At 49.8% G+C, this 25481-nt stretch overlaps 1 protein-coding gene across 1 annotated transcript in view; it reads left to right on the plus strand.

Moving 5' to 3' along the window:
* The first annotated feature begins 11242 nt into the window (after positions 1–11242).
* Positions 11243–25481, plus strand: part of MPP3 (MAGUK p55 scaffold protein 3) — a 32936-nt gene continuing 18697 nt past the window's right edge. Inside the window, 10 exon segments of the mRNA XM_012444133.2 lie at positions 11243–11379; positions 11381–11423; positions 11625–11743; positions 11981–12058; positions 13223–13303; positions 13540–13677; positions 15484–15565; positions 17164–17249; positions 19006–19080; positions 22316–22512. Coding sequence (XP_012299556.2) covers positions 11320–11379; positions 11381–11423; positions 11625–11743; positions 11981–12058; positions 13223–13303; positions 13540–13677; positions 15484–15565; positions 17164–17249; positions 19006–19080; positions 22316–22512 — 959 coding nt within the window. The 5' untranslated portion in view covers positions 11243–11319.

The following is a 25481-nucleotide window of genomic DNA, read 5'->3' on the forward strand; positions in this document are numbered from 1 at the left end:
GCAGACGGGGCTGAGCAAAGTCGTAGGGCTGGGCTGAGCTGGATTCCCTGGAGACCTGGGCAGTCCGCTGCTGCAAGATGGGTCTCCCTTAGGCCTGCGGAGTTGTTTTGGCATTTGAAAAAGTGAATTGGTGGTTTCTCCATCAATGCAAGCAGACTTGAATCCTCCTTGAAAGGACCAAACCAAAACTGGCCCGGGCGCGGTGGCCCACGCCTGCAATCCCAGCACTTTGGGAGGCCGAGGCGGGTAGATCACCTGAGGTCAGGAGTTCGAGACCAGCTTGGCCAACAGGTGAAATCCCTGTCTCTACTAAAAATACAAAAAAATTAGCTGGGCGTTGTGGCACATGCCTGTAATCCCAGCTACTCGGGAGGCTGAGGCGGGAGAATCGCTTGAATCCAGGAGGGGGAGGTTGCAGTTAGCCGCAGTTGGCGCCATTGCACTCCAGCCTGGGCGACAAGAGCGAAACTCCGTTTCAAAAACAAAAAAACAAAAAACAAAACACACACACACACAAAGGTACTCTTGGGAGCCCTGACACACTGGTTTCAACGACTCTTTTTTTGTCTGATTGCAAAGTTCACACAGGTAAGCAAGATTTTACCTAATACGGAACATAAAAAAAGAAAGAAAGGAAACAAAAGGGAATATTTTTTGTAATTCCCCTTCTGCTTTAGAAAAGCACCATTAATATTTTGGCATATATGCTTCCAAATTTTCAGTTGGAATTTTACTCACTTGTCAGGATAATATTTGAAGCATGAACTCAGTGGTTCTGGGAGGGGAGATTGTGTGTGTTTGAGTCTAGCAATGTGGGAGAAGCGTTTTGATTTCACAATGACTGAGAAGCACTGCTGCCATTTAGTGGGCAGGGACAGCTGTTCACGTTGGTGAAAACTCTGTTACCATGATCTCAACCTTGCCTCCTTTTTTTTTTTTTTTTTATGATGGAGTCTCTCTCTGTCACCCAGGCTGGAGTGCAATGGCACCATCTGGGCTTACTGCAACCTCTGCCTTGCAGGTTCAAGCCATTCTTCTGGCTCAGCCTCCTGAGTAGCTGGTACTACAGATGTGCGCCAACGCCCAGCTAATTTTTGTATTTTTAGTAGAGATGGGGTTTCACCATGTTGGCCAGGCTGGTCTTGAACTCCTGACCTCAAATGATCCACCCACCTCGGCCTCCCAAAGTGCTGGGATTACAGGCATGAGCCACCACCCCGTCTCCCTTTTACATATACAGACTACAAAGAGTGATCTGTTTTTGTAGTTTAAAAAAACACAGATTAAAAAAAAATTATTTATTTATTTATTTATTTATTTTCGAGACAGGCCTCAGTCTTGTTGCCCAATCTGAAGTGCAGTGGCACCATCACAGCTCACTGCAGCCTCAAACTCCCAGGCTCAAGTGATCCTCCTACCTCAGCCTCCCAAGTAGCTGGGACTGCAGTTGTGCACCACCATGGCTAGCTAATTTTTTATTTTTAATAGAGACAGGGTCTTGCTATGTTGTCCAAGCTGGTCTCAAACTCCTGGCTTCAAGCAATCCTCCCATGGTGACCTCCCAAAGTGCTGGGATTCCAGGCATGAGCCACCATGCCTGGCCTTAAAATAATACTTCTTCTAGCATTTGATAGCATATCTTTGCTCTTTTATTTATCTAATTTTGTCCTTACACGGAAGAATTTCTGATCCTCTACTTTTCTTGAATTCAGACTTATTTATGATATGCAAGGGCAAGCATCTGACACTTCGATGTTTTCTGGTGTCATGGGACCTGACCACTGGCAGATTGAAATATGTGTTACTTGGTTATAAATTGCTTTCCTTTTATTTTTTCTCCCTAGTATAGCTTTTAAAAAAGTAAGTGCATGGGAAGGCATATTATTTATGATTGTCATTTTAGGAGAGAAAGCGAGGTGTTATCAAATGTTTATTTATATAAAGAGGGTGTCGAGCGGGTCCCTACCACCTTCCTGCCTATTTGAAGGCCCTTCCCTCCACTCCCCAGCCCCACACCTAGCCCAGGAGGCTGACTTGAAAACTCCAATAGAAATAGATTCACCAGGCTGGGAAGTGGAGCAAGGGCTGGGGAGAAGGGTGAAAAGTGAGGTGCTGGCATGAGCCTTGCACCTAGTTCTACCCTTAGGCCACACCCTGAGGTAGGTGGGGCCAACAGGTGGGCTGGGGATCTGAGAAGAGAGGACACTTTCATCCCGCTTCCTACCAGGAGCTTGGGGTGGTGCCCCGCCATCACAGCATCTGGGAGAGGCAGTGGGGCAAAAGATCTCCTGGACAGATCACCGGGCTGGTGGTAGCCTCATTGCATCCTCAGGAAGGGATCTGTGTGCCGGAGAGGTGCAATGGCAAGGATGAGGAGACGGAGCTGCTTGGCCTTCAATAGCCACCCTGGACCAATTCCTCTCTGGTTTTGACTTGGACTAAATCACTTCAGCTGCTCCAAGATGCTCACTTGCTCCCTTCAGATCAAGGTTTCCCCAACCGCAGTTCTGTTGACATTTTGGGTCAGATAATTCTTTGTCGTGGGAGGCTGTCCTGTGAATTACAGGATGCTTAGCAGCATCTCTAGCTGTACCCGCTAGATGCCAGTAGTCCCTCCCTAGTTGTGACAATCACAAACGTCTCCAGGCTGGGTGAGGTGGCTCATGCTTGTAATCCCAGCACTTTGGGAAGCCAAAGTGAGTGGATCACTTAAGCCCAGGAGTTTGATACCAGCCTGGGGAACATGACAAAACCCTGTCTCTGCAAAAAATGCAGAAAATCAGTCAGGCGTGGTGGTGCGCATCTGTAGTCCCAGCTACTTGGGAGGCTGAGGTGACGGAATCACCGGAGAGTGGGAGGTTGAGGCTGCAGTGAGCTGAGATCCCACCACTGCACTCTAGCCTGGGTGACAGGAGTGAGACCGTCTCAAAAAAAAAAAAAAAAGTCCCCAGGCATTGTCAAACATTCCACTTGGAGGCAAAAATACCCTGGGTTGAGAACCACTGTCTTAGATGATGAGAAACTCTATGGAACAAGTAAGTGCGCTTTTGTGCAAGCTCTGTCTATTGTTTATGTAGCCAGGGGGTTCCATCTTTTGGCTTCCCTGGGCCACATTGTCTTGGACCACATATAAAACACAGTAACACTAACAATAGCTGATGAGTTTAAAAAAAAACATATTTTTTTTTTAGAAGAAGTCTCGCTCTTGTCACCCAGGCTGGAGTGCAATGGCACCATCTAGGCTCACTGCAACCTCCGCCTCCCAGGTTCAAGCAATTCTCCCGCCTCAGCCACCTAAGTAGCTGGGATTAGAGGCACCTGCCACCAGGCCTGTCTGTGTTGTATTTTTAGTAGAGAAGGGGTTTCACCATGTTGGCCAGGCTCGTCCCAAACTCCTGACCTCAGGTGATCCGTCTGACTCAGCCTCCCAAAGTGCTGGGATTACAGGGGTGAGCAACTGTGCCCAGCCATTAAAAAAAAAAATCTCACAATGTTTTAGAAAGTTGACGAATTTGTTTTGGGCCACATTCAAAGCCATCCTGGGCGTAATAACAAGGTTTTGGACTAGGACTGGGGGCAGAACCTAATGCTGAACCCCAGAGTGAGGCGAAACTGCATCCCTCTTCCCTCCGTGGAGCTAGGGCCATCCCCGTAACACTCAGGGTGAGGTGGGGCATAGCAGTGCAGAACACACACTTTTTGCAGGTGGGCCAGCTCCCCAGAGAAAAGGAAGAAAAGGGCCGGGTTACACATGCCTTGTTTCTCCTTCCGCATTCATCAATCAGATCAGCAGAGGCATGGAGAGAGACCAAGAATTCTGCGCCAGCAGGGCTCTCTGCTCACGGAAGGAAGCATCAGGAGTGGGGAAGATGTGTCCTCAGCAAAGACGAATGAGCCACAAGACGGGAAGATTTGGATTCCTGAGCTACCACTTGGAAGACAGCTGCCCTGGACAGCCACCAAGCGTGCGGCAGACTTGGTGTGAGCAAGAGATAGACTTTTCAGTGTTTAGCCAGGAGATCTTGCAGTTTGCTCGTCGCTGTAGCACAGCGTAGACCCCACCATGCTTTCTGTTTTCTCTCTTACATTTCATCCTCTAGTCTCTCTGCAGCTTCCCTACCCTAGCCAGTTGCAAACTCGATTTTTCAACTTTCTCCATCAAAACAAATCTGAAAACTCCCTTTCAATTTTTTTTTTTTTTTTTGAGACTGTAGGGTCTCACTCTGTCACCCAGGCTGGAGTGCAGTGGCACGATCTAAGTTCACTGCAACCTTTACCTCCAGGGTTCAAGCAATTCTTGTGCTTCAGTCTCCTGAGTAACTGGGATTACAGGCATGCGCCCCATGCCCGGCTTATTTTATTATATTTTTAGTAGAGACAGGATTTCACCATGTTGGCCAGGCTGGTCTTGAACTCCTGACCTCAAATAATCTGCCCGCTTTGGCCTCCCAAAGTGCTGGAATTACAGGTGTGAGCCACCACGCCTGGCCCCTTTCCAATTTTTTATGTTGACTGATGTAAAGACTTTTTACTGGGAATGACAGGGAAAATGATAGAGGAGGCAGTAATGGGAGACTGGTAATGAGGACCATCCTCCCTTGGAAGCTGAATCATAAATGCCCATATTCACTGACAGGCAAATTTCGAATCTTCTCAGAAACTTTGAAGGCTAACTTTAGTGTGCTATCTTAGCCTGGATCCCAGAACAGAGAAAGGATATTAGTGGAAAAACTAGTGAAAGACTAATAAGGTCTAGAATTTCATTAATAACATGCCAATGTTCATGTCTTCATTTTGACAAATGTATTATGATTATGTAAGATGTTAACATTAAAGAAAACAGGGGAAGAGTGTCCAGGAACTCTCTGTGGTATATGTGCAACTTTTCTGTAAATCTAAAATTATTCCAAAATATAAAGTTCATTAAGAAAAAAGAGTTGGGTGCGGTGGCTCACACCTGTAATCCCAGCACTTTGGGAGGCCAAGACAGGTGGATCACCTGAGGTCAGGAGTTCGAGACTAGCCTGGCCAACATGGTGAAACCCCATCTGTTTAAAAAAAAAAAAAAAGAAAGCATACTCGGGAGGCTGAGGTGGGAGGATCACTTGAGCCTGGGAGGTTGAGGCTGCAGTGAGCCGTGAGCATGTCACTGCGATCCAGCCTGGGTGATAGAGCAAGACTGTCTCAATCTAATATCTATGTCTATTGTTTCTTTTTCTCATCTGCTGATATTGGCCGACATTCAGAGTGATAGTAAATCATTCATATTGGTAGGCACTTTGAGGCTTGATTAGATTTATACACATTTAGGGATTCATACACATAGGATATGTCCTCTTGATCAACTGATCGTTTATCATTATGAAATAGCCCCCTTTATCCCTGGTAATATTCCTTGTTTTGAGGTCTACTTTGCCCTATATTAATGTAGTCACTCCAGCTTTATTAATTAGTGTAAACCTTTTTTTCATTCATTTTCTTTTAGCATATCTGTGTCTTTATTTTTCAAGTGAGTTTATTCTAGAAAGCACATTAAGTCTTGCTTTTTAATATAGTCTAACAATCCTTGCCTTTTAATTGGAGGATTTAGACCATTGGTTTTTTTTCTTTTGTTTTTGTTTTGTTTTGTTCTTAGCGATGAGGTCTCACTCTTAATGCCCAGGATGGAGTATGGTGGCATGATCATGGCTTATTGCAGCCTCCATCTCCGGGGCTCAAGCAATCCTCCACCTCAGCCTCCTGAGTAGCTGGGACCACAGATAAACGCCACCACACTTGGCTAATTTTGTTTATTATTTTTTTAGAGATGAGGTCTCATGATATTCCCCAGGCTGGTCTGGAACTCCCGATCTCAGGAGATTCTCCTATCTTGGCCTCCTGAAGTGCTGAGAATTACAGGTGTGAGCCACTACACCTGGCCTAGAGCATTTACTTTTAATGAAAACAACTGTTTGTTTTGTTTTGTTTTGTTTTTTGACACAGAGTCTTGTTCTGTCACCCAGACTGGAGTGCAGTGGCATGATCTCCAATCACTGCAACCTCCACCTTCCAGTTCAAGCAATTCTTTTGCCTCAGCCTCCCAAGCAGCTGGAACTATAGGCATGTGCCACCACGCCCAACTAATTTTTGTGTTTTTAGTAGAGGTGAGTTTTCACCATGTTGGCCAGGCTGGTCTCAAATTCCTGACCTCAAGTGATTCGCCTGCCTTGGCCTCCCAAAGTTCTGGGATTACGGGAGTGAGCCATTGTGCCCTGCCTAATTTTTTATCCTATTAATAGATTGTCTTACATGGAGTTTTAGTAATAGCTTTCCAAATATTAAACAATGTAATTTCCAAGTATTAAATCATTTTAAGAACATTCTATTTATTCATGGTGTGTTATTCTTTTGATGTTCTGATGAATTTGTTAGCTAATACAGTTTTTAGGATTTTTGCACCAATATTTATAAATGCAATTGATTTGCAGGTTTTTTTTTTTTTTTTTTTTGGCCTTTTTTGACAGGTTTTGGTACCAATGCTATTTATAAAAAGAACTTTGAAGAGTTCCTTCTATTTCTACGTTCTAGAAGAAATAAGTTTTGTTCCTTAAATGTTTGGTGAAGTTCTCCTGCAGAACTAGCAGGACCTAGTGCTTTTTGAGGGAGCAGTTGACAGCTCTACTCAATTAAGATTGACCTATTAATATTTTATCTTTCTTTTGAGGTAGTTTTGGTAAATTTTAATAATAATAAGGTTACTGACCTCAGTGATGGCATCAAGATTACAACACCCCAGTAATACAGTATGTACTTTTTTGTGTTTGGCTTTTTTCATTCAGTCTATCTATCTATCTATCTATCTATCTATCTATCTATCTATCTATTTTTTGAGATGGAGTCTTGTTCTGTCGCCCAGGCTGGAGTGCAATGGCGTGATCTCAGCTCACTGCAACCTCCACCTCCCAGGTTCAAGTGATTCTTGTGCCTCAGCCTCCTGAGTAGCTGGGATTATAGGTGCCCGCCACCACACCTGGCTAATTTTTTTTTTTTTTTTTTTTGAGATGGCATTTCGCTCTTTCACCCAGGCTGGAGTGCAATGGTGTGATCTCAGCTCACTGCAACCTCCACTTACCGGGCTCAAGCTATTCTCCTGCCTCAGCCTCCTGAGTGGCTGAGATTACAGGTGCCTGCCACCACAACTGGCTAATTTTTTGCATTTTTAGTAGAGACGGGGTTTCAGCAGGTTGGCCAGGCTGGTTTAAAACTCCTGACCTCAGGTGATCCAACTGCCTCAGCCTCCGAAAGTGCTGGGATTACAGATGTGAACCACTGCACGCGGGCCAGTCAATCTATTTTGATGTTCATCCATGCTGTTGCATGGTAGGGGTAGTCTTTGAGTAGTAGTTTGTTTCTTTTTATTGGCGAGTAAATATACCATTGTATGGATATACCACATGTGAACGGTGGAGCACTTGAAGGGAGCACCCTAGACCCTTTGGCTCCTTCCACTACATGAGGACACAGCGTTCATCCCTTTATGCCTGTCTTTCTCTTCCACCGTGTGAGGATATGTTTCCAATGCTATCAGTGAGGAACAGGCCCTCACCAGACACTGCACTTGCTGGCCCCTTGATTTTGGACTTCCCGGTCTCTACAACTGTAGGCAATAAATTTCTATTACTTACAAACTACTGTGGTACTTTGTTTAGTAGCAGGAACTGACTAAGACAAGTTTTAATTTGCATTTCCCTGATGACAAATGATGTTGGATATGGGCTTTCTCATATGCTTATTGGTTATTTGTATATCTTCTTCTGTGAAGTGCACGTTCATATCTTTGCCTGTTTTTTGGTTGGGGTGTTAGTCTTTTTTCTTTTTCTTTCTTTCTTTTTTGGCCCAGCCTGGAGAGCAGTGGCACAATCATGGCTCACTGTAACCTCTGCTTCCCAGGCTCAAGTGATCCTCCTACTTCAGTCTCCTGATCAGCTCGGACTACAGGCACAAGCCAACACACCTGGCTAGTTTTTGTAATTTTAGTAGAGACTGGGTTTTGCCATGTTGCTCAGGCTGGTCTTGAACTCCTGGCTCAAGTCATCCACCCGCCTTGAACTCTCAATGTGTTGAGATTACAGGTGTGAGCCAATGCACCTGGTCCTATTTTCTTAATAGTGTTTTTTTGTTTTTTGTGTATTTTTTTGAGACGGAGTCTCACTGTCGCCCAGGCTGGAGTGCAGTGGTGTGATCTCGGCTCACGGAACCTCCCCCTCCCAGGTTCAAGCGATTCTCCTGCCTCAGTCTCCCGAGTAGCTTGGACTACAGGCATGTGCCACCATGCCCAGCTAATTTTTTGTATTTTCAGTAGAGACAGGATTTCACCATGTTAGCCAGGATGGTCTCAATCTCCTGACCTTGTGATCTGCCTGCCTCGGCCTCCCAAAGTGCTGGGATTACAGGCATGAGCCACTGAGCCCCGTCAATAGTGTTTTCTGATGAGCAGAAGTTTTAAATTTTGATGAGGTCCATTTACTAATTGTTTTTAGGGTCCATGTCTTTTCTTTTATCTTTTTTTAGAGATGAAATCTCTTTTTGTCACCCAGGCTGAAGTGCAGTGAACCAATCACAGTTCACTGCAGCCTTGAACTCCTGGGCTCAAGCAATCCTCCTGCCTCAGCCTCCTATGTGGGATACAGGCTTATGCCGCCATGCTTGGCTTTTTTTGTATCCTTTCTAAAAAATCTTTGCATACCTCAAGATTTAAAAGATACCCTCCTGTTTTCTTCTAGTAGCTTTATCAATTTGCTTTATGTTTAGGCCTATGATCTCTCTTAAATTGTGTTTTGAATATGGTGTGAGGTAGGGATTGGGTCCCTTCACACACATAAATATCTATCTACTTGTTCCAAGACCACTTCCTGGTGCTCTTGTCCAAAATCATTTGACTCCGTATCAGATGGTTCTCATTATCGCTCCAACACTAAGCATTGCAGCTAAAAATGTGCCTCATGTGGTCTCAGACCAGTGGCATCACATCACCTGGAAGCTTGTTAGAAATTCAGAATCTGGCACTACCCAGACTTACACAACCCCCTAATGAGTCTCAGGCACATTACATTTTGAGAAGCAATGGTGTGGATAATTTTTGAGGAACGAGGGGAAACATCATCATGACATTTGCTGCCTCTCACAGCCCCCCCATCCACAGCCTGCAGGGCCTGCCAACCCATTTTCCCTGGTTGCTGTGCAGGGCTAGATTTACTTCCAGATTTAACCCTTGGGTCCACCTCTCCTGACATGTGCTGTGTTGTTCTTTGCTGCTGGGATTGAGGGAAGGGGGCCCCTCACTCACCCACTCTTCACCTTCTAATACCCACAACCACCTGCTCACTCGCCCAGCAGTTCCTATGCTCTCCACCATACACATCCTTCCACCCCAACCTCAGTTTTCTCAGTTGCAGAACCAAAATAATAATGGTCTCAATATCAGGGGCTACGGTGAGGAAGTGATCTGAGGAGTACCTGGACTTGGGGACAGCACAATGGAAGTCAGTTATGGTCATGGCCATTTCAGAGCTCTTTCTCCAGTAAAGCCCCTGGATGCTGGTCGCCTTTGCCATGCAGCCCCACCCCCCTGCAGCCGGGCAGAATGGAGTCCCCCTTCTCTCCAGCCTGACTTCTCCTCCCTTGCTCCGAGCCCCCAGGGCAGCGTGCACCGATAAATCTTTCCCAGCGCGTTGCATTGTTACAGCAAGTTGCCTTCGCATCCGACCGGCCCCCCTCCCCGGCTCGGGAGATCCTCAAACCTAGGATCTCTGCCTTGGTCGTCTTTGGAGCCCCGGCCCCTGGCACAGCGCCTGGCACCTGGAGGGCGCTCAATAAATGTTTGCGAAATCGAATTATCTGTTGAGCAGGTGTCCACCCCGCCATTCGCGGAGGGTGGGTCGTGCGGGCGGAAGGAAAGGCTGGTTGTGTGCCCGGGCGGGGGGACACCGGCTGGGGGCTCGGGGAGCGGGGGAGTGGGAGGGAGTACGAGCCCCGCCCGGGGGGCGGCGGTGCCAGACGCGGAGGGCGGCCTCCGCTCCTCCCCCGCCTCCTCCCCGCGCCGCGCCTCCTCCAGCTCTGCCACCCCCGCCCGGCGCGGCAGCCGCAGGGAGGGGCCTGGGAAGGCGGAGCCAGCGGCGGCCCAGGCTCGGGGCACCCGCGCGACTCCCGGTCGCGGAGCACACAACCCGGCGCGACGAGGTAGGAGGCGGCGAGGGGAGCGGATGAGGGAGCTGGGGCCGCGGCGGGAGGGGCGGGAGGCCGGACAGAGACCCTCCCCTCGAGCTCCCCGGCAGCCTCGCGGCCCACCGAGCCCCCCGCGGGGGTCTCCGCCCCGCCCCTCGGCCCGCGCCCCTCTCCTCCCTCGCCTGCCCCCCGCGCGCCCCCAGCTCCGCGCCGCTCCGCGTCCTCCGGGACCGCCCTCCGAGGTCCCCCGGGGTCGCCGCTCCTACGCCCAGCGCGCTCCCCGTTCGTCCCACAGGTTCCTTCGGAGAGCGAGCGAGAGTCGGTGCGCGGCCGCCTGCGGGGAGCAGCCGAGGGTGAGTCCAGAGTGGCGGGGCGGGGCGGGGGCTGGAGAGCCCGGGGCGGTTCTTACGCCTCTTAGTGGCACCGGGGCTCGGCGCTGCGGGCTGGCTCCGTGTTTGCGGAATGAATCAATCATGACTCTCCTTCTCTCCCCTTTCGAAGGAGGACTTTTTGAGGTGGTCCACGTGCTGCAGACCACCTTCGGGGGGCTGCTGAGATAGGGGTCCCCCCTCCTGCAAAGTGGAAGCCCGACTCCCAGGTCTCCCCCTCCTCTCTGCACCCCAGTCTGGAGGCTCTCTTTGGGTTGGGTCTTGGGGGGTCGGGGAGGGGGGCTTGTAGGCCCAACCAGGTAGCTGTGGAAGGTGGGTCCCAGCGGGAGACTTGAGCCAGGCCTCTTACAAGGTGACAGCGGAGGGGCGCGCTGCAGAGGACAGCAGACACTGTCAGGCAGGGTCACTTGGCACCTCCAAGGCCAGCCTGGAAGAGCGCGCTGGAATATGGATTTTGACCCACCGCTGACTGAACCCCTCCACGCGCCTGTTTCTTCATCAGCAAAATGGGAACATTAGCAGTCATTTCTCAGGACTGTGCAGATAAAAAATTTATCATAGAAATCACCCCACACGATGCTTGGCACATTGAGGACTCAGCACATCTGAGCTTTATTTCCTTCCTCTGAAAAACGTGAGCAGAGGAGTTATTTGTTCCCATCCTCTCTGACACCCTGGTCTCAGAGAACACAGTGGATGTGTAGTCACTGTTGAATAAATATGCTTGATGGAGCTTCAATACCCATCCCGACCCCTTTCTCCCAGAATCTGCAGGGAGAGGTTGGGACGTGTGGACTGACACCAGCATGCCCGTGCTGTCGGAGGACTCTGGTAAGTACCTCCCTGGGGCTGGACCTGCCACAGCCCTGAAGATAGCCTGCCTGGCAGCCTCCAGGCCCTAGCAGTGAGAGCCAGGGGAGAGGATGTCCTCACGGCAGGACCAAAGTGTTGTTTGAGGCTCTACTCGGGCTTCTGGGGGCAGGGAGCACCCGCGGCGTTTGCTATCCCTTGTTTTTCTCACACTCTCCCCAGGTTTGCATGAAACCCTGGCCCTGCTGACCTCCCAACTCAGACCTGACTCCAACCACAAGGAAGAGATGGGCTTCCTGAGGGATGTTTTCAGCGAAAAAAGCCTCAGTTACTTAATGAAGGTGAAGTCCCACGTCATCCTGCCAGGAAGGGTGTCTGGAGGTCTTTCTAGCTGTCTGTGGCTGTCTGAGGTCATCCTACTCATCTCCCTGCCCCAGGAAGGCCTTCACTTGCCCACTACACAGGACTTTCTCTTATGGTCCCCCATCGGTGGCTCAGTCTGCCGCCCCAAGTGTCCCCACAGCCGTGGGTGGGATGTGTGGTGTCCAAGGTGCATCTGAAATAGTCTGTCTTTGCAGATTCACGAGAAGCTTCGCTATTACGAAAGGCAAAGTCCAACCCCAGTTCTGCATAGCGCCGTGGCCCTCGCTGAGGACGTAAGCCTCGGGTTTTTCCTTGCAGCGTCCACCCCGCTCCCCACCCTGTAGGGCTCCTTCATCTTGCCTCGTTTGCTTAGCCTGGGGACAGCGGGAATCAGGAGCCCAAAGGTGAAGAGGTGTTTTCTTCCCTTGTCCTCCTCCAATTCCTCTTCCTCTCTCTGGGTTCCCCCCTGCCCCCCACTGAAAGGCAGGGAGGAACCTGTGAGCCTTGGACTGGGCTGGGAGACACTGTGACATGGGGCTGCCCACTCACTGTGTGTTCTTGAGAAAGTCTGTTTCCTCCGCTGTAAATGAGAGCATTGGATTGGCTCAGCAGTTCCCAAACTGCCCTGAGGACTGGCGATTTGAATAGGTCAATAAGACATTGTATCTGTGCTTTTCTGAAGTCAAGGGACCTATAGCGTGTTCCTGCCTAATGGCTCAGGCTTCTCACTTTTTAAAGGAATGCTTCTTAATTTCTTGTGGACCTAGTCGTCTGTGTTGCATGGTTGGGGAAAAGCCATTCTGGCTGATTACCAAGATCAGTTTCTGAATAATCTCATCTAACCCCGGGAGATGGCCTGGGGAGGGATGGATGCAGCCTGTGGGTGCAGAGCCCTGGGCGCTTCTCCACTATGGAATGTGATTAGGGACACATTCGATTGCCCGGCTCCCAGGCTCAGCCGCTGCCTGTCCCACCAGCTCTGTGATGTTAAGCAGGCCACTCAACTTCTCTGAGTTCCCATTTCCTCATTTGTAAAATAGCATCTGACAGCCAGGTAAGCCCAGGTTCAAATCCTAGCTGTGCTGTATACAAACTCTGTGACTTTAGGCAAGGTGCTTAATCCCTTTGAGTCTCAGGATTCTCATCTGTAAAATGGCAAAGTAACAAGACCCTCTGCCTCGAGTTGATTGCAAGGGTTCAGTGAGAAGGTCCACATAAAGCAGAAAGCACACAGGGCTTAAGACGGTGGCTCCTCGGAGGATGGCCCCGTAGAGCTGCTCCTGACCCCTGGCGTGATGTTCCTGGGAGCATCGTCCTGGGGTGACTGAGGGTCTGGTGCGCCCCTGGAGGCCGCAGCTGGGTGGGCCCTTGAATCTGTGGTCCAAAGAGGAAGGACCCAGCAGATGTGGGACAGGGGCACCCCCAGCCATCGGCAGCACCTGTCTTGTTCTCTGCAGGTGATGGAGGAGCTGCAGGCCGCCTCCGTGCACGGTGATGAGAGGGAGCTGCTCCAGCTGCTGTCCACTCCGCACCTGAGGGTAGTCATGCAGAGCCCCGCCCACCCATGCCTCCACGTCTCCTGGGATGGGGGCGGAGGGAGCTCTCGTCGTGAGGCTGCGGAGTGGAGACATCTGAGGGAGCGGTCCTCAGTGCCCGTATCTGGGCAGTTGTCTCTGGCATGACGTCCGCCACCCTCCAGACCACCGCCCAGCCGAGGCTTGCTGACCCTGTGAGTGGTGGGCCAGCCCTCCTTTTTCTCTTGCTTTCCCGGCAGGCTGTGCTCATGGTACATGACACGGTTGCCCAGAAGAATTTTGACCCCGTTCTCCCACCTCTGCCTGATAATATCGATGAGGATTTTGATGAGGAATCGGTAAAGATCGTCCGCTTGGTGAAGAACAAGGAACCCCTGGTAGGTGCTGCCCGCCTCTCTCTAACCCACTCTTCCCCTGCCTCTCACCCACACCCAGAACAGTGGGACAGGACCCTCCCGAAGTCTTCAGAGTGAGTGATGGCAGCTTCGCCAGGCCTGCTGCTCATCTCTGTGTCACCTCTGTATGCAGGGCGCCCCTTCCTCTGGGCGGAGACAGCCCCCACAACTGTGGCCAATTCCCTTTGTCAGTAAATAACCTGCGCAATTGTACAGGGTGACCCCAATCACCCTTTAAGCCAGAAATGGACCAACTACAGCCCAAGGGTCAAACCCAGCCCACAGCTTATTTTTTAAAATAAAGCTTTTTTGGAGCACACCCAAGCGCATTCACTTATAGATTGGCTGTGGCTGCCTTTACAGTGCGATGGCAGAGTTGGGTCATAGTGACAGAGACCGTGTGGCCGGCCTAAAATATTTACCTGTGGCCCCTTACAGAAAACATGTGACAATGCCTGCTCTGACTATTGAGGAAGCACAGGGCATTCCTCTCCCCGGCAGACAGATTGCTATCACTTTGTCCTGGTCCAGTATTGATGTACCCAGCAAAGGGACAGCATTGTTTATGAGATGGACAGAAGTGGTGGAAGCCCAGAGAATTGAGATTGGCTCCAGAGGATCCCACAGCTGGCATTCTCTATTTCCAGCTTTCTCCAAATGACCTCCAATGAGCCTCTTCTGCAAATAGACGAGGATCTCTCCTCTGCCTCTATTTCCTCACCTGTAAAATTGAGCAGCCATTCATTTAGCAGACACATCATGAACTCTCCTCTCCGGCTCTGTATTGGGTGCTGGCGGTTCAGAGCTGAATAAATGATGGCTAGAGATGCTGGGAAGTTCTCAGGTCTGGGGGGCTAGAAGTCTTGGGGTTCTTAGCTGACGACCTTTCCAGCAATAATTATCTTATGTACTTCAAATAGATGGCACAGATGACGTTAAGAGAAATGTGCAAATATGTTTGCAATTCCAGCTGCTCATAAGTGGTTAACATTTGTTGAGTGCTTACTGTGTACTAAGTGCCTTGCATGGAATCCTTGCAACAACCGTGTGAGTTAAATGCTATCCCACACCTCAGAGGAAACAGGCTTGGAGAGGATAAGAGATGTCCTTGCTAAGGCCACATGCTCATTGTAAATGGTAGAGCTGTGCTCACACCCGGGGCTGTCCAGCCCTAGAGCTTAGCGCTTAAGCTTTCTGCTGTCCTGCCGCAGTCCGGCCTCCGCGGTGCAAGAAATTGAGGGCTCGTTAGGGCCTCTCTCATCCTAAGTGTCATCTCTGCTGTGCTTCATGGGCTGAGTCCCGGTCCTGAAGCTCTGGCTTGGGTGCATAATTGGTTTCCCTCAGCAACAGCAGAAGGCCCGGTAACCCTGTGATTGGGTAGAGGCGGGGTGCGAATGAACTGGCACATATCATCCTCATTATTAAATGTCTTTGCAAGTGGTAGAAACTGTGATATGACAGATGTGATGGAGAACGTACTGGATTTGGCATCACAAAAAGCCTTCCCCTTTGCCAGCTGGGTGACCTTGAGAATGTTTCGCTTCTCTGTGCCCCAGTCCCTCATCTAAAATGTCACAGTGTAATCGTGCCTCGTAAACTGTAAGGTGCAGAGCTGTACTAATGGCAGATGTTGGTTTTGTTTTGTCATCAGCACTGGGAAGGTCCCCACTGATCTGCCCTCTGGACTGTCAGAGGGAGGGGTTGAGGAGGCTGTGCTGGGCTTGGAGAGTAGGGGTCTGGGGTTTGGAGCTGCTGCTTAAGAACCTGTGTCTTCTGTCTCGGGTGCAGGGTGCCACCATCCGGCGGGACGAGCATTCAGGGGCTGTTGTGGTGGCCAGAATTATGCGAGGAGGCGCAGCAGACAGGAGCGGTGAGTGGCGGCAGTGCAAAGGCGTCCCGGTCCCCATCATGGCCATGGTTCCAGAGTCCTCTGCCTTTGCTTTAGGGCCCCTTACCTCCCTCCTCTCAGGTCACCTGTTTGCGATGTGCTTTGCTTTCTGGGGTTGGGCCTGGAATTCTCATCTCCTCCCCGAGTCAGTAGAAACTGTAATAGAAAATATAGGCCAGCTGGGCATGATTGCTCACACCTGTAATCCCAGCACTTTGGGAGGCCGAGGTGGGTAGATCACTTGAGGCCAGGAGCTTGAGACCAGCCTAGCCAATGTGGTGAAACCCCATCTCTACTAAACATACAAACCTGGGAGGTGGAGGTTGCAGTGAGCCGAGCACGCCACTGCACTCCAGCCTGGGCAACAGAGTGAGACTCCGTCTCAAAAAAAAAAAAAAAAAAAGGAAAAAGAAAATATAGGCCACCCACAGTGGCTCACACCTGTAGTCCTAGCTATTTGGGAGGCCCAGGTGGAAAGATTGTTTGAGCCCAGGAGTTTGAGGTTGCAGTGAGCTACGATTATACCACTACACTCTAGCATGGGAGACGCAGTGAGACTGTCTCTAAAAAAAAAAAAAAGAAAGAAAATATAATAGTCATGGAGTGCTTTGGGGCGATTGTGAAAAAGCTCATGTGTTGATTTAGTCCAAGGACTGCGACAAGAACATAGCATGGGCTTGGGGGATTACTGTGGGGGAGGGGGATGACACCCTTCCTCGCCACCCCAGGTCTTGTCAAGCCGCTATTACAAAGAGAGTGTTTGTGTCCCAGATTAGTTCGAGTGGAAAGCAAGTTGAGAATCACCGGTATGTGGAGGAGCTACTAAGCTGGGAGACAAACCTCCTGGTGTTACCCGAAAGTCTGAGGGGTCATTGTTGCAGAGAATCCTAGACCAGTGCTTTGCAGACATTAACGAGTACTCGAATTCCCCGAGCATCTTGGTAAAAGGCAGGCTGACTCAGCAGGTCTGGGCTGGGCTGAAGATTCTGCACTTTTAACCTGCCTCCAGGTGATGCTGATGCAGCCGGGTCAGTGCCCACTTTGAGTAGCAAATAGGGCCCTAATTTGCAGAGACAGTTGTCATTCAGGCAGAGGCTCATAGTGTGTTTTTACTCTTCACGATGTCTTCACCGGTGCCTTTATCTTTCCTTGTTGAGAGGTAAAAACGCCATTCTTGGAGTATGTCTGTAAACCTAGGAAGGTGAAGAGTTAATGATAATTTTAAAGAAGCAGAGGTTATAGCAAAAAGAACACAGGCTTTCTACATCAGAATAACTGTGTTTGAATACTGGCTTCATTATTTCTTAGCAGTGTGGCCTTAGGCAAGCTGCTTAATCTTCCTGGGGCTCAGCTGCCAACTTGTAAATTGGAGATTTTACTGGGTGATTTGAGACCTCCATGCTGAGTGAGGTGCCCAGCACCCAGTGGGGCTTAGTTCGCCCCAGTCCCATGCATCAACTTTAAACCTGGAGTCTGCCCTGCAGTGGGCTCCTCAGGCAGGCCCCCGTGGTGCTTGGAGCTCCGAGCGAGGGTGCTGAGGTCCTCCTCCTGTGCTGATGGTCAGTCCCTGTGTCTCCTAGGCCTGGTCCACGTTGGAGATGAGCTCCGAGAAGTGAACGGGATCGCAGTCCTGCACAAGCGGCCCGATGAGATCAGCCAGATTCTGGTCCGTGCTGCATGCCTGCTAGGGACGTGGTGGGTCTTCACACACCCAGAGCAGGGCGCTTCCCGGAGTCAGCGCAGATTCTGGCTTAGCCTTGCTGTTGTCCTGAGGAGGTGGCAGGCAAAGTGGCCTTATGGTGTGCCCCTAACAGTGTGCCCGGGGCATGGGGTAGGGGCAGGAGGAGGGGAACTTCCCTTCCATCTGCGTCTCTTAGACCCTCTCCTCGGCATAGCCTGCCTTCCTTCCCCTGGTTCCCTTTCACAAGGCCCCTCCTGGGTCCAGGTCCTGCATGTGAATCCTGGCTCTGTCTCCTAGCTGTGCAACCTTGGACAAGTTATCAAATCCTTTCAGTTTCCATTTCCTTTTCCTTAACGTTGGGATAAAGATGCTTTCTCGACCAGTGTGTGGTTATCATTGGGATGCCAACATCTGGAAAAGGGTAAAGCCCTTCCGAAGTGTAAGGGGATTTCTAGGTATTAAATGCTGGGCTGAAAACAACCTCCATAGTCCCTTCTGGGGAGTTGGAGTCAAAACTGAAGTTGTGAAAAGCCCCAATCATAGCTTAGTCCCCTTTGTACTCAGGAATCCTCCTGCAACCTGACACTCTTTGCTAACTTCTGATGGTTTCGGGGGCAGAAACAGAATGAGATCTGAAGAGAGGAGGTCCACTGGTTAAAGCCCTCTCTGGGCTGTGCTCGGTGGTTTACACCTATAATCTCAGCACTTTGGGTGGCTGAGGCAGGTGGATCATCTGAGATCAGGAGTTTGAGACCAGCTTGGCCAAGATGGTGAAACCCCACCTCTACTAAAAATACAAGAAATTAGTCAGGCATGGTGGCAGGCACCTGTAATCCCAGCTGCTTGGGAGGCTGAGGCAGGAGAATCTCTTGAACACGGGAGGTGGAGGTTGCAGTGAGCCGAGATCGTGCCACTACACTCTAGCCTGGGCAACAAGAGCGAAACTCCATCTCAAAACCAAACAACAACAAAATAAAGCCCTCTCCGTGGGGGATGCAGATTGCAAGCAGGCCCTTCATTCCTTTTGCCTGAGCTTTTTTTTCTGTGGCTTTGGGCGCCAACCTCCTGTGCTCCAGAGCAAGGGTCTGGGCTTTCTGGGCAGTCCTGAGGCCAGGAGATGATGTACTGGGCTGCGCTGTTCTCACGGGACAGCATTCTTCCTCATTGGGCCCCTGGCATTGGGCTGCAGGGTCTCTGTAGATGTGGGGGAAGGGAGCTCCTAGAAAGCTGGGCGTGGCCTGAGATTGGAGGGCGGTTGCGGGAGATGGAAGCTAAGAGGGACATACTAATCAGAGACCAGCCCCAGATCAGGCAGGAAAGGGGAAAAGGAAACGGAAATGACTGAAATGGGTTGTTCAGATGCCCCAAGAGAAATGCAAGGAAGGGAGCCCTCTGGGGCCCTAGCGATCAGAAGGGACGGAGAATTGGACTTCAACACGCAGTGTCCTTGGATTCTCATGGAAAGTCTTTCATCCCTTTGTCTTTTGAAAATACAACTACCAACCCCCCACTGCTAAATTTGAACTGGCTTAAAAATATTAAAAATACAAAACATACAGTGACTTGGTTACTAAGTTTTGCTTTAGTTAATTCAACCAGGCTACCATCCTAGAAGGGCAGGCCTCAGGGAGGCTGCAAGTCTGACTTTCTGAACATCAGTTTTTAGGCCTGGGAAGTAAGAGTTGAACTCATGGAGGATTAGACCTGGCAGGCCAGAAGCTTCTGTTCTCTCTCGTTTCAGGCCCAGTCCCAGGGATCTATCACCCTAAAAATCATCCCAGCCACCCAGGAAGAAGATCGCTTAAAGGAGAGCAAGGTATGGGGAGGTGGGCCCGCAGGTGGCCGCTCTCAGCTTGAGAGATGCAGCTCGCTGGCTGGGGCTGGAGCCAGGCCAGCCTCCTGAAACCGTCATTCAGAAGCAGATCATAGATCTGGTCCTAGTAATCTGTGCCCAGAGGAGGACTTTAATTCCGTCACAGAGTGATACATTTATTTGTACCCTGCCTCTTTCTAAACAGGATTTGACGTAGCTTACTAATAAAAGACGAGGTTATTTTAATTGAAATAGAAACTCAGGGCCATGAAGAGGAGGAGAAAGTACCAAGTGTGCTGAATTCTGAACCAATTAAGTAACTGCCATTGGTTGAATTGTTGCTGAGCCTGCCTTATTTGGTCACCTCCTCTGTGCCAGGCACTCTGCCAGATGCTGGAGACAGGGACTCTTGGTAGCTTCAAGGGTTCCTGGTGCAGGGCAGCAAGTTTTCATTGCTTTGTGATCAGTGCTTTGACAAGATTCTGTACAAAAAGTTACAGTCACCCTAGAGGGTGTCACCGAGCGGGAGTGTTGGAACTGAGGCCTGAAGGAGGTAAAGACGAGTAGGACCTTGGCAGGGGCTGCCCACACAGAGGCTCCCTGGCATTCTGGAGAGGAGCATGTTAAGGGTGATGTGATGGGGCTTGGGGTGGGGAGGCTGGTGGTGGGTTTTGCTGGGGGTGGATTAAGCCTGTGTTCTGAATGGCCTTGAATGCTTTGTTACGAGCTTTGGCATAATCCTTCCTTAGTTTGGGGCCTCTTAGAAGCTGACCCTGAGACAAGGATTTGAATGCAGATGTTTTACTTGGGAAGTGACCCCAGGAAACACCAGAACAGGACTGGGAAGGGAAGACGGCTGATCTGACTAAGGGTGTGTTATCAAGCCGGTTACCACTATGGGCAGCTGGAGCTTAGTCCTGCTGGGAACTGGGGGAACCACTTCCTCCCCCGTAGAACACACGCCTCCATCATCCCATCCAAGTGCCCTGGGAGCTGGGCGATCTATACACCAACTTCTGCCAGGCTGCGACCGGGGGATTAATTCTAGCAACTTCTGCCTGCTGGATTAGAGAAGAGCAGGTTCCAGGGGCCAGAGAAAGTAAGTCCTTAGGCAAAGAGATTCAGGTGCTGGCAGCTGGAGGTCAGCCCAAGGGTCCAGCCCTTGGGACATGTGGGAGGGCATCCCACATGAATGGTCCAGCCCTGGGGCATGTGGGAGGGCATCCCACAGCCCCAGAGATAATCCCATAGGTTCTAATCAGCTCTTAAAGCTGTTCTTGTTGTTGCTGTTTTTTGTTTTTTTTTTTTTTTTTTTTAAGGATGGGAGTGGTGCAATATTTGTGTTTTAGAAAGCTCCTTGGGGCAGCCACATGGAGGAGGGTGGAGTGGGTAGAGGCTGGAGGCAGAAAGGCAGGTAAAAGGCTCTTGTAAAAGCCCAGGTGAGACATTATTAAGACCTGAACTGTGAGATGGTGATTGATGAGATAGAGAGGAGGGCATCACTTTGATTTCACAGTACATTTGGATCTGAGTTTCCTGGCAGCCAAGGCAAAAGGGGAACATAATGAATTGCATACTGTTCAGCAGAGAATGGAAGGAAGTATGCCAGTTTTTCAAGATTGATTCCCATACCTGCCTCTCAGTACTTAATGCATCTGGCACAGAGGAGATGTTAGTCGATACTTTGATGAATGTGGATTAGTAATGGACAATGTCTTCAAAGACAGTTTTTACAGCAAGTGAAGAAATAATCTTTATATAGCTGTTTCTTATTTGTGCTCTTTGGTTAAATCCCAGGGCATAATATTTCCTCTTACCTGGTGGAAGGTGATTCTTCCTAGGACAAGCGAATGTGGTCCCCATATGCAACTTTGAGGATTCTGACTTTAGGAACCCTCTTTGAGGAAGAGAACTTGGTTTTCCTAAAGGACAAAATGAGTAGCCTGTCTCCCAGCCCATCCTTCTTGAATATTTCTTCCTGATCCAGATGCTTGCTTTGGGGTGGCCACTTAACATTACACTCTTCTGAGTGCTTAGGACCCTGGTAACATCTGTGGCTGGTTCAGGGTGTTTATCCCCAACAGCATATACCAGAAAGTTCTTACTATTGTCCAGTGGAATCTTTTCTGGTTGGGATATAAAGGAATACAGTTTATCTGGCTGAGGAAGACCCCTGATTGCTTTTTTTTTCTATTTGCCACTGAAGGGATTGGGCCCTGATGGTCTGAAAATGCAAATAAATAAAATTAATCCATGGCACTGAATTATAGAAGAGAGCAAGGAAGTGTGAAAAATGCTGTGTCCTCACACCATCTTCTCCAGGGAGGGTGACTCTAGGGTAGGCGGGGATCTGGGCTTGGCCGCGTCTATGGCAGATTAGCCAGGAGTGAGCTGTAAGTGCTGTGGGTGTCAGTTACCCACTGAAAAGTGACGGTGAGGAGTCAGTAACAGTAGTTCTGTTGATATTTGTGTTCTCACCCAAACATCTAGATTACTTATATAACAGATGGCTGCTGCCTCCCGTCAGTGCAGTTGGCATATCAAAAATAACACTCGAGTTAGAGATTGTGCTTGCCTTTACTTTTTGTTCCCAGGATTCGTTGTTGCTGTGTGTGTGCTGAGAGGCTGTTATGAAGACAGCTAGTCAAGTAAATAAGGAAATATTTAGATGGGAAAGAGACATTCAGTCATGGGACCTGTCTATTAATTTTCTGATTTTTGATGGACTTCCTGACTACAGTATCCCAAATGGTTGAAGAACAGTTAAGAACATATGTACGGGCCGGGCGCAGTGGCTCATACCTGTAATCCCAACACTTTGGGAGGCCGAAGCAGGAAGATCATGGGGTCAGGAGATCGAGACCATCCTGGCCAACATGGAGAAAACCCATCTTTACTAAAAATACCAAAAAAAAAAAAAAAATTAGCTGGGTGTCGTTGCATATGCTTGTAATCCCAGATACTCGACGGGCTGAGGCAGGAGAATCGCTTGAAACAGGGAGTCGGAGGTTGCAGTGAGCCGAGATCGCGCTACTGCACTCCAGCCTGGTTACAGAGTAAGACTCCATCTGAAAAAAAAAAAAAAAACGTAAGTGCAGTGTGTTTCCATGTAGCTTTCTATTCTGAAGGCCACTCGGTCCTCCCAAGTGTGGATGGTCATCACGTGGCCTTTGATGTGGCAGTGACATGTCTGTGCTCGTGGGGGAAGGGCCGCCTCACCTGAGCCCTCCTTGTGCAGGTGTTCATGCGTGCCCTCTTTCACTACAACCCTCGGGAAGACCGAGCCATCCCTTGCCAGGAGGCGGGCCTGCCCTTCCAGCGCAGGCAGGTCCTGGAGGTGGTGAGCCAGGACGACCCCACGTGGTGGCAGGCCAAGCGAGTCGGGGACACCAACCTTCGAGCCGGCCTCATCCCCTCCAAGCGGTTCCAGGAGAGGTGGGTCTGGGGTGTGTCGTGAAGGGCTGGTTCCAGAGTGGCAGAGGCACAGGTACATGACAGACCCCCCAAGTCTCTGTCCTCACAGCCAGAGGGGCCTGCTGAGCGTTGTTCCCCCAAGGTGAGTACCAGTTGCACGTCTGTTTCGTCTTCTTTTCCCATAACTCATGGTGATGGCTGTTCGAGATTTAAAGGAATTTGGGCCGGACGTGATGGCTCACGCCTGTAATCCCAACACTTTGGGAGGCCAAGGCGGGCAGGTCATGAGGTCAAGAGATCGAGACCATCCTGGCCAACATGGTGAAACCCCGTTTCTACTAAAAATACAAAAATTAGCTGGGCGTGTTGGCGCACACCTGTAGTCCCAGCTACTTGGGGGGTTGAGGCAGGAGAATTGCTTGAACCCAGGAGTCGGAGTTTGCAGTGAGCTGAGATCGCGCCACTGCACTCCAGTGTGGTCACAAAGTGAGACTCTGTTTCAAAAAAAAAAGGAATCTATGGAAATTTATGTTATTAAGGTGTGTGTGTATGTGTGTGTGTGTATTTTATTTTATTTTTGAGACAGAGTGTTACTCTGTCACCCAGGCTGGAGTGCAGTGGTGCAATCTTGGCTCACTGCAACCTCCACCTCCTGGGTTCAAGCAATTCTTGTGCCTCAGCCTCCTGAGTAGCTGAGATTACAGTCGTGCACCACCATGCCTGGCTAATTTTTGCATTTTTAGTAGAGATAGGGTTTCACTATGTTGAGGAGGCTGGTCTCAAACTCCTGGCTTCAGGTGATCCACCTGCCTCGACCTCCCAAAGTGCTGGGATTACAGGTATGAGCCACTGCGCCAAGCCTATGTTAATGTTTTAAATATTTTAAATGCTTGCTTAGAGAATGTTGAGAAATGAAATATAAAAATACAGAAGAGATGCTGGGCATAGTTGTGGCTCACTCCTGTAATCCCAGCATTTCGGGAAGCCAAGGCAGAAGGTTCCCTTGGGCCCAGGAGTTCGAGACCAGCCTAGGCAACATAGTGAGACCTTGTCTCTACAAAAAATAAAAAATTAGCTAAGTATAGTGGCACGTGCCTATAGTCCCAGCTTCTTGGGAGGCTGGGGTGGAAGGATCGCTTGAGCCCAAGAAGGTCAAGGCTGCGGTGAGTGATTATACCACTGCACTCCAGCCTGAGTAACAGAGTGAGACCCAGACTCAAAAAGTAAGACGGAAGAGGAGGACTATGAAAGAAAATTTCCCAAGTCTCACTCCTGTCTACACAGCTTAGTTTATTTCCTTACTGTGCTTTTTATGTGAGTGTTGCATACAGAATTTGGGGTTTTGCTTTTTATTTTTTTTTTTAACATTTTTGGCATGAGTATTTCCGATATTGTAGCATCATCTTTGTAGTGTGATTTTAGTGGTTATATACTAACCCATCAGGAGCCGTGCCATTCATTCCTAGGCGGCAGGTATTTGGGATGAATTGAGCTGGCCTCATGCTAGGCATCTTGCGGGCTGCTGTGAACCCAGGGTTTCTGCCCTAGAGGAGCTTATAGTTCAGTGGAAAAGCCAGATACTCTTCAAACAAACAGTTTATATAAACGTGATGGGTGCGTGGGAGGAGGACATGGTGCTCTGTGAGTTCATATGAGGAGGCTGCATCCTCATCCAGGAATGCAGGGAAGGCTTCTCGGAGGAACTAGCTAAATGACGTCACTGCTTTCCTGTGGCTGTACTTTTGTTAGGTTGTTCTCAGTTCTTCACGTTACAAGGCTGCAGTATTTACCTTGCACATAGACCTCATATTTCAAATTATTGTTATTATTATTATTTTACATGGAATCTCACTCTGTTGCCCAGGCTAGAGTGCAGTGGCAAGATCTCAGCTCACTGCAACCTCCACCTCATGGGTTCAAGCAGTTCTCCTGCCTCAGCCTCCCGGGTAGCTGAGATTATAGGGGCCTACCACCATACCCGGCTAATGTTTTGTATTTTTAGTAGAGACGGGGTTTCACTGTATTAGCCAGGATGGTCTTGATCTCCTGACCTCATAATCCTCCCACCTCAGCCTCCCAAAATGCTGGGATTACAGGCGTGAGCCACCGTGCCTGGCCTCAGATTATTTCTCTAGACTTCCAAGAGGGTCAGTCTTGGGTCAGAGGGTGGTAGTCGTGACTTCCACTGTGGGTTGTAGCCCTCGCGTCTTTTGGTGTGTGGACTGTGGCGAGGACAGGACCTCAGGGTTCACCCATTTCAGTGGCCCTCAAGGTGTGGCCCCCTGGCTGGGCTTCAGCATCACCTGAGAACTTGTTAGAAATGCAAATCCATGGGTCCCACCCAGAAATTCCACCTTTTAACAAATGTTCTGGGTGATTCTGAGGTGCTGAAGTCTGAGAACGAAGCTCTGTCTCCTCGGGAACCCCAGACTGATCTGCATTTTAGGGTTCACAGGTCTTAGCAACATCTTACCAGAGGATGTGGGGGAGGGCACTCAGCTGCATTTTTTTTTTTTTTTTTTTTTGAGACATAGTTTCACTCTGTCGCCTAGGCTGGAGTGTAGTGATGCGATCTCCACTCACTGCAATCTCCACCTCCTGGGTTCAAGCAATTCTCCTGCCTCAGCCTCTCGAGTAGCTGAGATTACAGATGTGCGCCCGGCTAAGTTTTGTATTTTTAGTAGAGATGAGTTTTCACCATGTTGGCCAGGCTGGTCTCGAACTCCTGACCTCAAGTGATCCACCCGCCTCAACCTTCCAAAGTGCTGGGATTACAGGCGTAAGCCACTGTGCCCAGCCCTTCAGCCACACTTAAATGTGGAAATCTAAACATCTCCGAGAGCCCCACCTCTCCACCAATAGGCACATTGGACGGTGTGCCAGGGCTGAGCCTTCCACGGCGGGGAGGATGTTAAATTCGGGTCACTTCTGTCCTCGGCCTCTCCTGGGAGTCATTCTGCTATTTCCCGGCTCCCTCAGAGATGGGGAGG

Source organism: Aotus nancymaae, unplaced genomic scaffold, assembly GCF_030222135.1.
Source record: "Aotus nancymaae isolate 86718 unplaced genomic scaffold, 86718_ANA_hifiasm-v0.15.2.pri h1tg000089l, whole genome shotgun sequence".
In the NCBI taxonomy this organism is placed as follows: domain Eukaryota; kingdom Metazoa; phylum Chordata; class Mammalia; order Primates; family Aotidae; genus Aotus; species Aotus nancymaae.